Source organism: Bombina bombina, chromosome 4, assembly GCF_027579735.1.
Source record: "Bombina bombina isolate aBomBom1 chromosome 4, aBomBom1.pri, whole genome shotgun sequence".
Classification (NCBI taxonomy): Eukaryota; Metazoa; Chordata; class Amphibia; order Anura; family Bombinatoridae; genus Bombina; species Bombina bombina.
In genome coordinates, this window is record NC_069502.1 from 659,704,610 (window position 1) to 659,722,850 (window position 18,241).

At 35.3% G+C, this 18,241-nt stretch overlaps 1 protein-coding gene across 50 annotated transcripts in view; it reads left to right on the plus strand.

Annotated features, from left to right (window-relative positions):
* Positions 1 to 18,241, plus strand: part of TRDN (triadin) — a 950,114-nt gene that overhangs the window by 763,298 nt on the left and 168,575 nt on the right. For 45 of the 50 annotated variants that reach the window (XM_053710723.1, XM_053710722.1, XM_053710726.1 and 42 more), the window contains 2 exons: positions 3,941 to 3,988; positions 13,946 to 13,993. In XM_053710723.1, coding sequence (XP_053566698.1) covers positions 3,941 to 3,988; positions 13,946 to 13,993 — 96 coding nt within the window. The remainder of the gene's footprint in view (positions 1 to 3,940; positions 3,989 to 13,945; positions 13,994 to 18,241) is intronic. The other 5 variants (XM_053710752.1, XM_053710748.1, XM_053710765.1 and 2 more) reach the window with 1 other exon arrangement.

Here is an 18,241-nt window from a genome sequence, read left to right on the forward strand (position 1 = left end):
TTATAATTATATTATAGCTATTTTAGGATTTATATTTATTTTACAGGCAACTTTGTATTTATTTTAACCAGGTACAATAGCTATTAAATAGTTTAGAACTATTTAATAGCTAAAATAGTTAAAATAATTACAAATTTACCTGTAAAATAAATCCTAACCTAAGTTACAATTAAACCTAACACTACACTATCAATAAATAAATTAAATAAAATACCTACAATTACCTACAATTAAACCTAACACTACACTATCATAAATTAATTAAATACAATATCTACAAATAAATACAATTAAATAAACTAACTAAAGTACAAAAAATAAAAAGAACTAAGTTACAAAAAATAAAAAAATATTTACAAACATTAGAAAAATATTGCAACAATTTTAAACTAATTACACCTACTCTAAGCCCCCTAATAAAATAACAAAGCCCCATAAAAAAAAAAAAATGCCCTACCCTATTCTAAATTACAAAAGTTCAAAGCTCTTTTACCTTACCAGCCCTGAACAGGGCCCTTTGCGGGTCATGCCCCAAGAAATTCAGCTCTTTTGCCTGTAAAAAAACACATACAATACCCCCCCCCCAACATTACAACCCACCACCCACATACCCCTAATCTAACCCAAACCCCCCTTAAATAAACCTAACACTAAGCCCCTGAAGATCTTCCTACCTTGTCTTCACCCTCACCGGGTATCACACCGATCCGTCCTGGCTCCGATATCTTCATCCAACCCAAGCGGGGGCTAGACATCCATCCATCCGACGGCTGAAGAAGTCCAGAAGAGGGTCCAAAGTCTTCATCCTATCTGGGAAGAAGAGTAGATCCGACCGGCAACCATCTTCTTCCAAGCGGCATCTTCTATCTTCATCCGATGAGGACCGGCTCCATCGTGAAGACCTCCAGCGCGGACCCATCTTCTTCTTCCGACGTCCAACTGAAGAATGACGGTTCCTTTAAGGGACGTCATCCAAGATGCATCCCTTGAATTCCGATTGGCTGATAGGATTCTTCAGTTGGACGTCGTCGGAAGAACATGGGTCCGCGCTGGAGGTCTTCACGATGGAGCCGGTCCACATCGGATGAAGATAGAAGATGCCGCTTGGAAGAAGATGGTTGCCGGTCCGGATCTACTCTTCTTCCCGGATAGGATGAAGACTTTGGACCCTTTTCTGGACTTCTTCAGCCATCGGATGATGGATGTCTAGCCCCCACTTGGGTTGTAATGAAGATATTGGAGCCAGGACGGATCGGTGTGATACCCGGTGAGGTGAAGACAAGGTAGGAAGATATTCAGGGGCTTAGTGTTAGGTTTATTTAAGGGGGGTTTGGTTTAGATTAGGGGTATGTGGGTGGTGGGTTGTAATGTTGGGGGGGTATTGTATGTGTTTTTTACAGGCAAAAGAGCTGAATTTCTTGGGGCACGCCCCGCAAAGGGCCCTGTTCAGGGCTGGTAAGGTAAAAGAGCTTTGAACTTTTGTAATTTAGAATAGGGTAGGGCATTTTTTTTATTTGGGGGGGGCTTTGTTATTTTATTAGGGGGCTTAGAGTAGGTGTAATTAGTTTAAAATTGTTGTAATATTTTTCTAATGTTTGTAAATATTTTTTTATTTTTTGTAACTTAGTTCTTTTTTATTTTTTGTACTTTAGTTAGTTTATTTAATTGTATTTATTTGTAGATATTGTATTTAATTAATTAATTGATAGTGTAGTGTTAGGTTTAATTGTAGGTAATTGTAGGTATTTTATTTAATTTATTTATTGATAGTGTAGTGTTAGGTTTAATTGTAACTTAGGTTAGGATTTATTTTACAGGTAATTTTGTAATTATTTTAACTATTTTAGCTATTAAATAGTTCTTAACTATTTAATAGCTATTGTACCTGGTTAAAATAAATACAAAGTTACCTGTAAAATAAATATAAATCCTAAAATAGCTATAATATAATTATAATTTATATTTGTAGCTATATTAGGATTTATTTTACAGGTAAGTATTTTAGCTTTAAATAGGAATAATTTATTTAATAAGAGTTAGTTAATTTCGTTAGATTTAAATTATATTTAACTTATGGGGGTGTTAGTGTTAGGGTTAGACTAGCTTTAGGGGTTAATACATTTATTAGAATAGCGGTGAGCTCTAGTCGGCAGATTAGGGGTTTAATGTTTGAAGTTAGGTGTCGGCGATGTTAGGGAGGGCAGATTAGGGGTTAATACTATTTATTATAGGGTTATTGAGGCGGGAGTGAGGCGGATTAGGGGGTTAAATAACTTTATTATAATAGCGGTGCGTTCCGGTCGGCAGATTAGGGGGTTAATAATTGTAGGCAGGTGGAAGCGACGTTGTGGGGGGCAGATTAGGGGTTAATAAATATAATATACGGTGTCCGGCGGTGTTAGGGGCAGCAGATTAGGGGTACATAGGGATAATGTAAGTAGCGGCGGTTTATGGAGCGGCAGATTAGGGGTTAAAAAAATATGCAGGTGTCAGCGATAGCGGGGGCGGCAGATTAGGGGTTAATAAGTGTAAGGTTAGGGGTGTTTAGACTCGAGGTACATGTTAGAGTGTTAGGTGCAGACGTAGGAAGTGTTTCCCCATAGCAAACAATGGGGCTGCGTCAGGAGCTGAACGCGGCTTTTTTGCAGGTGTTAGGTTTTTTTTCAGCTGAAACTGCCCCATTGTTTCCTATGGGGGAATCATGCACAAGCACGTTTTTTAAGCTGGCCGCGTCCGTAAGCAACTCTGGTATCGAGAGTTGAAGTTGAGTTAAATATGCTCTACGCTCCTTTTTTGGAGCCTAACGCAGCCATTCTGTGAACTCTCAATACCAGAGTTATTTAAAAGGTGCGGCCAGAAAAAAGCCAGTGTTAGCTACGCGGGTCGTTACCGACAAAACTCTAAAATCTAGCCGTATGAGTCCTATACTGCATTATGTTGGTAAGGCCACTTTAAACAAAGAAATGATTAACACAGGACTGGTTTAAACGTTTGGTTATCTGACCCTTATGCTGTTTTTTTTCTCATCTGCCACCTTGTGTAGCTCTCTTCAGTATGATTAATTTTTTGAGCTCTTGTAAAATGATAAAATTTAGTGAAAATGTTGTCATGATAGTTTAAAAAAAGAAAAACTCAAAAGATTTTCAAGTTACCTAAGACATTATCATGTTTATCTAATAAAGCCATTCAGTACTAAAATGATGGTACTCATGGGGTGCTGTGCATCCCAAATCACTGTTGTAGACCCACATTCATATAGGCTAAGATTACAGATCCCAAGGTAAAAATAAAATCCCTTATGGGCCTCATTAGGCATATTACATTATTAGAGAGCTTTAGAGAATCAGACCCAAAGTCTCCAGTACCCATCCATATATTTCATCACAGGTGAGTCCACCACATCGGCCAAGCAACTGTCTAACCAAATGGTGGCCTCCTTGGGCTATATGATATCTACAGGCCATAGTGTATCTGCATGTATGACAGCTCAGAATGGGAATTGAAAGACACTTTTTATATTTTATTGGCATCCATGATTTTATTTTATTTGATCTAATCAGAAATAGTGTATTTAGAGCAACATGATAACACCAGTTTATCTTTATTTGTCATTTGTATTCATATAACCTTTCCCTTCTTTCTTATCTTCAAACTGAGGATTGATTGTTTCCTTCTCGATTTGCAGCTATGATATCTAAAATTGTATGCTTTGATGCATCTAATTGCATTAGTTCATGTTTTATGTTGTTCAATAGTTCTGTTTATTTACTGTCAGATTTCTATATTCCATGTCATAGCGGATCAAATTTGAGCTGTTGAAGGACAATTGTAACAACATTTGTTTGTTAAAATACAACTCTTAATCTCCCAGCTGATGCTTTATACTGACATTCTCAGATTTGTGCTGCTATTGCTGACAAATTAATGTTCTATTCCATAGAAACAACAGCAAAAACACATGAGAAAGAAATAGCACAACAAACAAAAGGTAACATGATCAAAATACATTCAGAAAGGGGGTGGGGATATTAAATATTTCAGGGTCTTTGTCCTGTCACTTCTGAAAAGAAATGGCATTAAAGGGACAGTAAAGTCAAAATTAAACTTTCATGATTATCAATTTTTCTTCCTACTCTTGGTATCTTTATTTGAAAAGCAGGAATGTAAGCCTAAGAGCCAGCCCATTTTTGCTCCAGAACCTGGGTTTCTCTTGCTTATTGGATAGCTAAATGTATCCACCAATCACGTGCGCTAGCCAGGGTTCTGAACCAAAATGGGCCTGCTTCTTAGCTTACATTTCTACTTTTTCAAATAAGGATAGCAAGAGAACAAAGAAAACTTGATAATAGGAGTGAATTAGAAAGTTGCTTAAAATTGCATGCTCTATCTTTTACTATCCCTTTAAAAGAAGAAGTATTTTAGTTAAATGCTTAGAAATCATAAACGGGGGTGGGTTGTACATCACATTGTTTCTCTTGATAGGAACTTTGACAGACTTTGTAAGACTAGACAAAAAAGTGTTATTTAAAGAATGGAGACAATAAAGGGACATTAAACTCAACACTTAAATGGATATAAATGTGCAAAGAGAAAATGCTGTAATATGTTAGATCATTTCATTATTACACTGTTGATTTCATATAGTTTTACGTGAAATTCCTGCACACATAGTTAAAGTCAGCTCTAAAGTCGCAATGCACTACTGGCACCTAGCTAAACATTTCTGGTGAGTCAATGACAAGAGGCATGTGTGTATCTGTCATTTCCAAATAGATTTCAGTAGTGTATTCCTGGTGCTGGGAAAATGTACATAAGCTTCTCAACTAAGGACACCAAAAGATCAACGTTAATTTGATAGTATAAATAAATTTAAAGTGTTTTTACGTGACATGCTCTATTTGAATTGTGAAAGTTTATATTGACTTTCCTGTCCCTTTAATGAACATGAAAATGTATAGTTAAAAACATACCACATTTTAATTTACATTCATTGTTTTGTTTTTTTGCATGTTTTTGCTATAAAGTACACTTGTTACACTTTCTCTAGAGAGGCTGGAGTACCTTAATTATAGTTAAAGGGACATTAAACACAAATGTTTTCTTTCATGATTTAGTAGAGCATGCAGTTTTAAACAACTTTCTAATTTACTTCCATTTTCTAATTTGCTTCATTATCTTGATATTCTTTGTTGAAAAGCATATCTAGATAGGCTCAGAAACTGCTGATTGGTGGCTGCACATAGATGCCTTGTGTGATTGGCTCACCCATGTGCATTGCTATTTCTTAAACGAAGGATATCTAAAGAATGAAGCAAATTAGATAATAGAAGTAAATTAGAATGTTGTTTAAAATTATATTCTCTATCTGAATAATGAAAGAAAAAAATTGGGGTTTAATGTCCCTTTAAAGGGACAATAATCTCTAAATACTTGTATTTGCTATGCTGCTAAATTCTTAAAAATAATCCTGCCGCTGCCTTTGCAGTATAACAATATATCCTTTTTTTCTCACTTTTGGGCAATAAGTTTGTTACAGGTGGAGCGCTTTTTAACGCTCCCACTCAAACGTTAACTGCACTTGAAGTAAGCTTTTTGTTTTGTTTGCATTGCGCTCATTTTATGATTTGAAAGTAAACTGTTTGTGCTTGTGCGCTAACCCAACAAGCGCAAAAAGTCGAACTTAGAATATCGCATGCATGTTCCCCTGTAGAAGTCAATGGAGCAAAAAAAATAACTTGCACGCAAACCTGATTGCATATTCTCATGTGCGCTAACCCTACATGAAAATATGAATATTTCACATTCCAATGTTCTTCACCTACAAGAATATGTTCTATTTATTCATAAATAACCACCTAAAGATTAACATGTCCAAGACTGAGCTCCTTCCTATCCCCCCTCAAGCTCTACACCTACTTCTGATTTCTCTATCCCTGTTGACGGAATCACCATTTCCACATCTCCCCAAGTCTGCTGCCTCAGAGTTACACTTGACTCAAATCTATCCTTCGTCCCCCATATACCATCACTTTCTACATCCTGCCGGAAACACCTACGCAATATTTCCAAGATTCGCCCTTTTCTGAGTGCTAACACCACAAAGCAAATAATCCACTCCCTTGTTATTTCCCGACTTAACTACTGCAATAACCTACTCACTGGCCTTACTCTTTCCCGCCTCTCCCCCCTTCAATCCATCATAAATGCCTCTGCCAGGACTGATCCCACCTTTCCCGTTGCTCTGTATCTGCTGCACCTCTCTGCGAGTCCCTTCATTGGCACCCCATTCACACCAGAATTAAATTCAAAATTCTCACCCTTATATACAAAGTTCTCACCAACGCCGCTCCCCTCTATCTATCCTCTCTAATGAACAAGTATACTCCAGCCCGCCCACTAAGATCCAACAATGACCTGCTCCTTGCATCCGCGACTATCACCTCCTCTCATGCTAGACTGCAGGACTTCTGTTGTGCAGCACCTACTGTCAGTATATGGCCGGGTTATAATACAATATATTTAATAATTATTCTTTAAAATAAAACCCCAATAAAATGCATATACAAAACCATACAATTAATATAAATTCCTAAGTTCTTTTTTATTAGTTAAAATTTATAGACACATTGAATTATATTTATAGAGAACCAGACAGGAATCAATACTGTACAAAGTTTAAATTTGTTATAATATGCTATGCAAAGATCATAAAAGTTACCTTATTTATTAACCTTATTCACAATTGAATTGCATTAAAATACCACAATGAGATACCAAGATATAAGCCACTAACATTCAGACTGGTTCAATTAAGTTATTTAACCCACAAATGATTCTAATACAATTCTAATTAGAACACCAGAAGTATATATATTCTTAATGTAAACAGTCAGTTTAAATGCCAATTTATCTATGCTGAAATAAGTTCTTAATTACCTACAGTTAAGACAAATTCTAAAAATATATTTATATATTTGCAAAGATAAATTACCTAGCATACAAAAGGCAAGCTTAAAACTATACAGGACTATGAATATGAGTCTAAAATACAAATATGCTCTTTAAATCTATCAGTTTGTAATTTAACTGCAGCCACAATGAATATATTTGTTTTAAATATTACCTATATTTAGCAACCTCATATACTTTACAAGGTAACCAATGAATATTTCAGCTTCCAGAATTTCTCATCAAGTCCAATTCACCTCATAAAAAACAAAAGTAGTATTTTGCAATGTGGATAAGAAAAAGTAGCCCAATTTTGCTTATAGTGACCACATTCCAGGCAGGCAATTATAAGTCACAAGTTAGCAGGAAAAAGACCAGCCCAGACTATCTCCATGCTTGGGGTTAAATCATGTGATATAACCCCACCCCTTTTTGTTCTGTACCATCATTGGTGAATTGGTTAGGCCCTTTATTGGTTCCCTGGCAATGCATGTTACTAGAAAAAAACGCATCTTTGTTAACAGTCAAATCTTTTGACTGTAATTCTCGCATCACAACACCAGGGGCAACATGACAAACAGCTTCATTTAATTATTCCTATACAGTAAAAACATTGCTTTAAAAATGTTTGTTTAAAATGCTATAATTTCTTTATATTAATAAGTTACATGTTCAAATTACACATGGGTCACACAGTATCACTTTCTCTGATCATTCCAAGACCACACGTGAACATATTCCACTTATAATATATCAAATGCGTTTTAAAACCATATTTTCTATGAAATGATTCAAAAAGGACTACAATATCTTCATTCTCTCAACATCACATACATACCTTGAGATCGGCAAATATATGTGGTTTTCATACAATGATATCTACATTGGATTATTATCCCATACAGATCAACATTTCATATCTCTATATCTCTATTTGAGAGCACAAAATACACAGGATATTATTTAAAACACCAATTATATGTGTACTTACCAGGTGCCTGAAATGAAAGAAATAATGTTGTTAAAATGTTCATTTTTAAATCTTTAACATTCCATAGGCTAGATTATGAGTTTTGCATTAGGCTTAAAAAGCAGCGTTAGCCGGTCCTAACGCTGCTTTTTAATGCCCGCTGGTATTACGAGTCTTGCAGGTACAGGTGTACCGCTCACTTTTTTGGCCAGACTTGGAAATACCGCAAATCCACTTACATAAATTGTGTATCCTCTTTTTTCAATGGGACTTGCATAGCGCCGGTATTACGAGTCTGCCAAAAAGTGAGCAGTACACCCTCTCCTGTCAATACTGGTACCGCATATTAAAGTCAGTAGTTAAGAGTTTTACACTACAACGCTGTAGCATAAAACTCTTAACTAAAGTGCTAAAAAGTACACTAACACCCATAAACTACCTATTAACCCCTAAACCGAGGCCCTCCCACATCGCAAACACTAAAAGAACATTTTTAACCCCTAATCTGCTGAACCGGACATCACCGCCACACTCCCGCCTCGCAAACATTAGTTAAATATTATTAACCCCTAATCTGTCGGCCCTAACATTGACTTCACCTACCTACATTTATTAACCCCTAATCTGCCGCCCCCAAAGTCACCGCCACTATATTAAAGTTATTAAACCCTAATTCTAAGTATAACCCTAATCCTAGCACCCCCTAACTTAAATATAATTAAAAGAAATCTAACTAAAAATTCCTATCATTAACTAAATTATTCCTATTTAAAACTAAATGCCTGTAAAATATACCCTAAAATAGCTACAATATAACTAATAGTTACATTGTAGTTAGTTTACGGCTAGATTACGAGTTGTGCGATAGGCTTAAAAAGCAGCGTTGGCCGGTCCCAATGCTGCTTTTTAATGCCCTGCTGGTAATTACGAGTCTTGAAGGTACAGGTGTACTGCTCACTTTTTTGGCCAGACTTGGAAATACCACAAATCCACTTACGTCAATTGCGTATCCTATATTTTCAATGGGACTTGCGTAGCGCCGGTATTACGAGTCTGCCAAAACGTGAGCTGTACATCCTCTCCTGTCAAGACTAGTACCCACATTTTAAAGTCAGTAGTTAAGAGTTTTACACTACAACGCCGTAGCATAAAAACACTTAACTAAAGTGCTAAAAAGTACACTAACACCCATAAACTACCTATTAACCCCTAAACCGAGGTCCTCCCGCATCGCAAAACACTAAAATAATTTTTTTAACCCCTAATCTGCCGAACCAGAAATCGCCGCCACTATAATAAATATATTAACCCCCTAAACCCCCGCACTCCCCCGCCTCGCAAACATTAGTTAAATATTATTAACCCATAATATGTGGTCCCTAATATTGATGCCACTATATTAAAGTTATTAACCCCTAAACCTAAGTCTAACCCTAAACCTAACACCCCCTACCTTAAATATAATTAAAAGAAAATCTAAATAAAATTACTATAATTAACTAAATTATTCCTATTTAAAACTAAATACTTACCTGTAAAATAAACCCTAAGCTAGCTACAATATAACTAATAGTTACATTGTATCTAGCTTAGGGTTTATTTTATTTGTAATTGTAAAATACAATTACACCTAACACTACACTATAATTAAATAAATTAACTAAATTAAATACAAGTAAATAAATTACATACAATTACCTAAATTAAATTAAATTAGCTAAAGTACAAAAAAACCCACTAAATTACAGAAAATAATAAACAAATTACAGAAATTTAAACTATTTATACCTAATCTAATAGCCCTATTAAAATAAAAAGCCCCCCCCCCAATAAAAAAAAACCCTAGCCTAAACTAAACTACAATAGCCCTTAAAAGGGCCTTTTCCAGGGAATTATCCCAAAGTAATCAGCTCTTTTACCTGTAAAAAAAATACAAACAACCCCCCAACAGTAAAACTCACCACCCACACAACCAATCCCCCAAATAAAATACTAGCTAAAAAAAAACTAAGCTCCCCATTGCCCTGAAAAGGGCATTTGGATGGGTATTGCCCTTAAAAGGGCAGTTAGCTCTTTTGCAAGCCCAAACCCCTAATCTAAAAAATAAACCCACCCAATACACCCTTAAAAAAAACTAACCCCCTGAAGATCGACTTACCGGGGGACGTATTCATCCAAGCTGGGGGAAGTGGTCCTCCAGACGGGCAGAAGTCTTCATCCAAGCCGGGCAGAAGTGGTCCTTCAGACGAGCAGAAGTCTTCATCCAGATGGCATATTCTATCTTCATCCTTTCGGCACGGAGCGGGTCCATCTTCAAGACATCCGACGCAGAGCATCCTCTTCATCCGACGACTAACACAGAATGAAGGTACTGTACCTTTAAGTGATGTCATCAAAGATGGCCTCCCTTAGATTCCGATTGGCTGATAGAATTCTTTCAGCCAATCGGAATTAAGGTAGAAAAAATCCTATTGGCTGATTGAATCGATGCATTGATTCCTATGGAGAAATCATGCACAAGCACGTTACACCAGCTCACCGCTGACTTAAGCAGCACTGGTATTGGATTGCGGTAATGAGCAAAATTTTGCTCAACGCTCAATTCTTGTCTTCTAACGACGGGTTTGTAAAAACTCGTAATAACAGCGCTGCATGTAAGTGAGCGTTGAGTGAAAACTGCTAGTTAGCACCGCATAGCCTCTAACGCAAAACTCATAATCTGTGTTTATGCTTCCAAGAGTACATAGGTTAAAGGGACACTGTACCCAAATTTTTTCTTTATTGATTCAGATAGAGCATGACATTTTAAGCAACTTTCTAATCTACTGCTATTATCAACTTTTCTTCATTCTCTTTGTATCTTTATTTGAAATGCAAGAAAGTAAGTTTAGATGCCGGCCCATTTTTGGTGATCAACCTGGGTTGTTCTTGCTGATTGGTGGATAAACTCATCCACCAATAAAAAAGTGCTGTCCAGAGTTCTGAATAATAAAAAAAAGCTTAGATGTCTTCTTTTTAAAATAAAGATAGCAAGAGAACAAAGAAAAAATGATAATAGGAATAAATTAGAAAGTAGCTTAAAATTGCATGCTCTATCTGAATCATGAAAGAAAATAATTGGGTTCAGTGTCCCTTTAAGACATTTTGAAATTTTAAATCATGGCCTCTATGTTTTCAAGGGACACATGGTTGGGCAGGATGTGTATGGAGCTCAACAGGGTATCATTTAACTTATAGTTGGTAAACAGCTACAGCTCCTTGAAAATGTTTGTAGATTCAGCCATTTCCCCAGACAGACCGACTATTCTCCACAGGGGCCTGTGAGTTAATTTCTTATCTTGGGCAGGAAACTCCATATATGGATCTACACATCTGAAGGTTCCAAAATACTAATATTTACCTTGAAATGGTTCACTGATCTTATCTTATATACAGCTTTAAACCTTTTGTTCTTCCTTAAGGTAACTTTGACAACATGTATTTTGATGAATGAGAGAGGGGGGGTTTGGTTTATACAGCCAAACATAATTTTGGCATAGAGGACTGCAATCTACAGTAAATAAATTGATGCAACTAGTTTCATATGTAATTAATCCTGTGTTCTTAACAACCATATATATATAAATAATACTCAGGTACCCTGACACTACCCTCTGGAACACTCTCCCTCGTGCTGTCAGGCTTTGCCCTAATCTTTCTTCCTTTAAATGCTCCCTGAAGACTTTTCTGTTGAGGGAAGCCTACCACCCAACTCAATAATAAATTAATTTCACTTACCTAACATTTCCCTCATCTAACTCTGCATTAACATATTTCTTAATATGGCAATCCTCACCTCCTGTTTCTCAACCTCCTACCCTTCTAGATTGTAAGTTTCCACGGGAATAGGGCCCTCAATTCCTCCTGTATGTGTTTGTACATTTCATCCTGTCTCTTACAAGTTTTATATTGTTTTATTTAAATTAATTGTATCCATGGACAGCGCTGCGGAATATGTTGGTGCTTCGTAAATATAGTATAATAATAATAATAATAATAAATACATATTTCTCTATATATTTGATGATATGTTGGTGCAATATATATATATATATATATATATATATATATATATATACTCATTATTATATATAGGTATAGATGTATACTGATATACATAGGAATAAATATGATAGCAATTGCGTTTACTTTCAAATCGTAATACCAGCAGTAAACCCCACAGGCACAAACACCTGCTATAAACCCCTTATTGCTCGCAAGTAACCTTTAGCAATCTACTCATAATCTGGCACTGTGTGGGTTATTTTTTCCTCTCTCTTCTTTCTTTCTTTCCCCTTTGTGACTGAATGATTCAGAGTTGCTATTTAGATTGGTCTTCATTTTCTTTTCTCTTTGCTATGTATATTAATTTCATATGTATTATCGGACTTTTGAATAGTAACAAAATAAACAGTATAAAAACAGTATAATGATAAGAAACAAGGAAAAATGTTTGAAGGGACTAGTTAAAGGGACATTGAACCCAATTTTTTTCTTTTGTGATTCAGAAATAGCATGTAATTTTAAGTAACTTTCTAATTTACTCCTATTATCACATTTTCTTCATTATCTTGGTATCTTTATTTGAAATGCAAGAATGTAAGTTCAGGTGCCGGACCATTTTTGGTGAACAACCTGGGTTGTTCTTGCTGATTGGTGGATAAATTAATCCATTAATAAAAAGTACTGTCCAAAGTTCTGAACCAAAAAAAGCTTAGATGCCTTCTTTTTCAAATAAAGATAGCAAGACAACAAAGAAAAATTAATAATAGGAGTAAATTAGAAAGATGCTTAAAATTGGATACTCTATCTGAATCCCAAAAGAAAAAAATTGGTCTCTTTAATTTGGGGACAATTGGTTTATGTTATATGAGTAAATACGGTTTTGGAGTTATATGTTTGGTTAATATCATAATAGGATGCACTTTAAGCTTTGTATGTTTTTGTAAGGACATTAATGCAATGTTATTTTTGATTATCTTTTTAAAATTTCTTTGAATGTCTTCAACTCCTCAATAAAAAAAAAGAAAGAAAAAAGATATTGTTATTTTTACCCCTATGTATGATTATGTACGTGATCTGTAGGGAGGAAAAATCCCCCTGTATGTAAGGGCTTATTTAAAAACTATTATATAGGTACCATTGTTTATAGACTGAGTTACTGTTTTATAACTCATTATATAGGCTTTTGAGTTTATCATTCTCTGCTTAAGGTTTACTCCAAGGTCATTTGAGATGATTAGAATGTTTCCCCAGAATATAGAACAAACGCAGTACTCTTTAGTAGTGTAGCAGGTAATTTAAAATATCATGTTAAGAAAACAGTGATTTTGTTGAACTATAAATGCTTTTAGCAGGAAATAATAAATGATTGGGAATCTGGGGTTTTCAGCTGTAAATATAGGGCTAAAATTACTTCATTTTGTTTTTATCAGCATTCAGCAGCTCATGATGGGTTTAACAAACAATCATAGGGATTATATTCCCTTATGAGCTCATAGTAAGCTTATATGCATTTAAACTTGCTAATGTTTTACACACACTATTTAAAGAGACAAGAAAGCCAGCATTTTTCTTACATGATTCAAATAGAACATATAATTTTAAACAACTTTCAAATGTACTTCTACAAGCAAATTTGCTTCATTTTCTTGGTATCGAGGAGCAGCAATGCACTACTGGGAGTTAGCTAAGCACATTGGGGAGCCAATGACAATAAGCATACATGTGCAGTCACCAATCAGCAGCTAGCTTCAAACTGTCCCTATCTGTTCCTCGGCCTACTTAAGTATGCTTTTCAACAAAAGAAAACAAGGGAATGTAGCAAATTACATAATAGATGTAAACTGGAAATTTGTTTAAAACTGTATACTCTGACTGAATCATGAAAGTTTAATTTTGACTTTTTTGTCCCTTTCAATATATCTATACCATAAAAAGATTTCATAAATAATTTTTAAACATCACAAATTCTATTATATTCCTCAGAGATACCAGTGAAAAAACAGGAAAAAGAGGCAGCAGAACCAGTGAAAGGTAAAATATTACTGCAAAACATATTCATGGGGAAGCATATGAATCTGATGCTTCACATAACAGAAATATTTTACTTGATATCTTATCTATGATGAAGCCACAAACTAATGATGTAGCTTGACTCTCGTATACTTAGTGACAGAAAAGTCATATGTCAAATGCACTTCAGATTTGCTTTTATGTCACTTTACAACTTTACAGTGATATTGTTAATGAATATCTTAGCATGTACAATCTTAAATGTTGTAATCCTTTCAAACTGCTAGCACTCTCTAATACACATGCTTCTACTTGTTAGCAAGGAAGGTTTACTGTTTCAGCACATTCATTAAAAATGGCAAATGTTGGCTGCATTTGTTTGTTTTAAGTGAATGCTGAATATTTGCTGAATATTTAGGAACGGATTGTATTTAACATTCCCGCTCACATGCTAACTTCCCTAGAAGTCGAAAGTAAAAAGTTTTCGATCGCGTGCTAACACAATGATCGCAAAAAGGTGAAGTTAGAATATTGCAAATGCGCTAAGATATTCTCCCATAGAAGTCAATGGAGTGAAAAAAGTGAAAAAAAAAAATCAAACATCCTACTCTCGCGTAAACCTGATTGCATATGCTCAAGTGCGCTAGCCCAACATGAAAATATAAATATTACACATTTCAATGTTCTTCACATAGCATAATATGTTCTATTTATTCATAAATACATATTTCTACATATATCTGATGGTATATTGGTACAATATATATTTATACCTATATATATGGATGATAATATAGGTATATATATATACAGATATATATATATCTATTTATAAATACATAGAACATACTCTGCTATGTGCAGAACATTGGAATGTGAAATCTTTACAGTAAATACACAGTTAAACACATTATTAAATATGAATATTGCTTAAATATGCTTTTTCATCTACTTAACTGCAAAGGGCTCCAATACATATATCGGCATAAGTATTTATGTGTATATATATATATATATATACAGTATATATATATATATATATATATATATATATATATATATATATATATATATATATATATATATATTTCTTTCATGTAATTAACAAGAGTCCATGAGCTAGTGACGTATGGGATATACATTCCTACCAGGAGGGGCAAAGTTTCCCAAACCTTAAAATGCCTATAAATACACCCCTCACCACACCCACAAATCAGTTTTTACAAACTTTGCCTCCAAGGGAGGTGGTGAAGTAAGTTTGTGCTAGATTCTACGTTGATATGCGCTCCGCAGCAAGTTGGAGCCCGGTTTTCCTCTCAGCGTGCAGTGAATGTCAGAGGGATGTGAAGAGAGTATTGCCTATTGAATGCAGTGATCTCCTTCTACGGGGTCTATTTCATAAGGTTCTCTGTTATCGGTCGTAGAGATTCATCTCTTACCTCCCTTTTCAGATCGACGATATACTCTTATATTTACCATTTCCTCTACTGATTCTCGTTTCAGTACTGGTTTTGGCTTTCTACAAACATGTAGATGAGTGTCCTGGGGTAAGTAAGTCTTATTTGCTGTGACACTCTAAGCTATGGTTGGGCACTTTATTTATAAAGTTCTAAATATATGTATTCAAACATTTATTTGCCTTGACTCAGAATGTTCAACTTTCCTTATTTCCAGACAGTCAGTTTCATATTTGGGATTATGCATTGAATTATCATATTTTTTCTTACCTCAAAAATTTGACTTTTTTCCCTGTGGGCTGTTAGGCTCGCGGGGGCTGAAAATGCTTAATTTTATTGCGTCATTCTTGGCGCGGACTTTTTTGGCGCAAAAATTCTTTTCCGTTTCCGGCGTCATACGTGTCGCCGGAAGTTGCGTCATTTTTTTGACGTTATTTTGCGTCAAAAATGTCGGCGTTCCGGATGTGGCGTCATTTTTGGCGCCAAAAGCATTTAGGCGCCAAATAATGTGGGCGTCTTTTTTGGCGCTAAAAAATATGGGCGTCATTTTTGTCTCCACATTATTTAAGTCTCATTATTTATTGCTTCTGGTTGCTAGAAGCTTGTTCACTGGCATTTTTTTCCCATTCCTGAAACTGTCATTTAAGGAATTTGATCAATTTTGCTTTATATGTTGTTTTTTTCTTTTACATATTGCAAGATGTTCCACGTTGCAACTGAGTCAGAAGTTACTACAGGAAAATCACTGCACAGTGCTGGAGCTACCAAGCTAAGTCTGCTATAAACTTTTGATATCTGTTTCTCCAGCTGTTATTTGTATTGCATGTCATGTCAAACTTATTAATGCAGATAAAATTTCCTTTAGTACTGTTACATTACCTGTTGCTGTCCGTCAACATCTAATTTTCAGAGTGTTCCTGATAACATAAGAGATTTTATTTTTTAAATCCATTAAGAAGGCTATGTCTGTTATTTCTCCTTCTAGTTTACATAAAAGTCTTTTAAAACTTCTCTTTTTTTCAGATGAATTTTTAAATGAACATCATCATTCTGATACTGATAATGGTTCTTCTGGTTCAGAGGTTTCTGTCTCAGAGGTTGATGCTGATAAATCTTTGTATTTGTTCAAGATGGAATTTATTCGTTCTTTACTTAAAGAAGTGTTATTTGCATTAGAAATAGAGGATTCTGGTCCTCTTGATACTAAATGTAAACGTTTAAATAAGGTTTTTAAATCTCCTGTAGTTATTCCAGAAGTGTTTTATCTCCCTGATGCTATTTCTGAAGTAATTTCCAGGGAATGGAATAATTTGGGTAATTTATTTACTCCTTCTAGACGTTTAAGCAAATTATATCCTGTGCCATCTGACAGATTAGAGTTTGTTGGGACAAAAATCCCTAAGGTTATGGGGCTGTCTCTACTCCTGCTAATGTACTACTATTCCTATGGCAGTTAGTACTTCATTTAAGGATCCTTTAGATAGGAAAATTGAATCCTTTCTAAGAAAAGCTTACTTATGTTCAGGTAATCTTCTTAGACCTGCTATATTTTTAGCGGATGTTGCTGCAGCTTCAACTTTTTTGGTTAGAAGCTTTAGCGCAACAAGTAACAGATCATAATTTTATAGCATTATTATTATTCTATAACATGCTAATAATTTTATTGGTGATACCATCTTTTGATATCATTAGAGTTGATGTCAGGTATATGTCTCTAGCTATTTTAGCTAGAAAAGCTTTATGGATTAAACTTGGAATGCTGACATGTCTTCTAAGTCAACTTTGCTTTCCCTTTCTTTCCAGGGTAAATAATCATTTCGTTCCTTTCCTCACAACAAGGAACAAAAGCCTGATCCTTCATCCTCAGGAGCGGTATCAGTTTGGAAACTATTTTCAGTTTGGAATATATCCAAGCCTTATAGAATCCTATAGCCAGCTCTTAAGTACCTATGAAGGTGCGGCCCTTATTCCAGCTCAGCTGGTATGGGGCAGATTACGTTTTCTTCAAAGAAATTTGGATCAATTCCGTTCTTAATCTCTGGTTTCAGAAACATTGTTTCAGAAAGGTACAGAATTGGCTTCAAGTTAAGGCCTCCTGCTAAGAGATTCTTTTCTTTCCCGTGTCCCAATTGACACAGCAAGGCTCAGTATTTCTGAAATGTGTTTCAGATCTAGAGTTGGCTGGAGTATTTATGCCAGTTCCAGTTCTGGAACAGGGGCTGGGGTTTTATTTTATCTCTTCATTGTACCAAAGAAGGTCAATTCCTTCAGACCAGTTCTGGATCTATCATTATTGAATCGTTATGTTAGGATACCAACATTCAAGATGGTTACTGTAGGACTATCCTACCTTTTGTTTAGCAAGGGCATTATATGTCTACAATAGATTTACAGGATGTGTATCTGCATATTCCGATTCATCCAGATCATTTTTAGTGTCTGAGATTCTCTTTTTAGACAAGCATTACCAGTTTTGTGGCTCTACTATTTGGCCTAGCCTCAGTTCCAAGAATTTTTTTCAAAGGTTCTCGGTGCCCTTCTTTCTGTAATCAGAGAATAGGGTTTTGGTATTTCCTTATTTGGACGATATCTTGGTACTTGCTCAGTCTTCTCATTTTCGAAGAATCTCATACGAATCGACTTGTGTTGTTTCTTCAAGTTCATGGTTGGAGGATCAATTTACCAATCAGTTTTTTGATTCCTCAGACAAGGGTAACCTTTTTAGGTTTCTAGATAAATTCAGTGTCTATGACTCTGTCCTTGTCAGACAAGAGAAGTTTAACATTGATATCAGCTTGTCAAAACCTTCAGT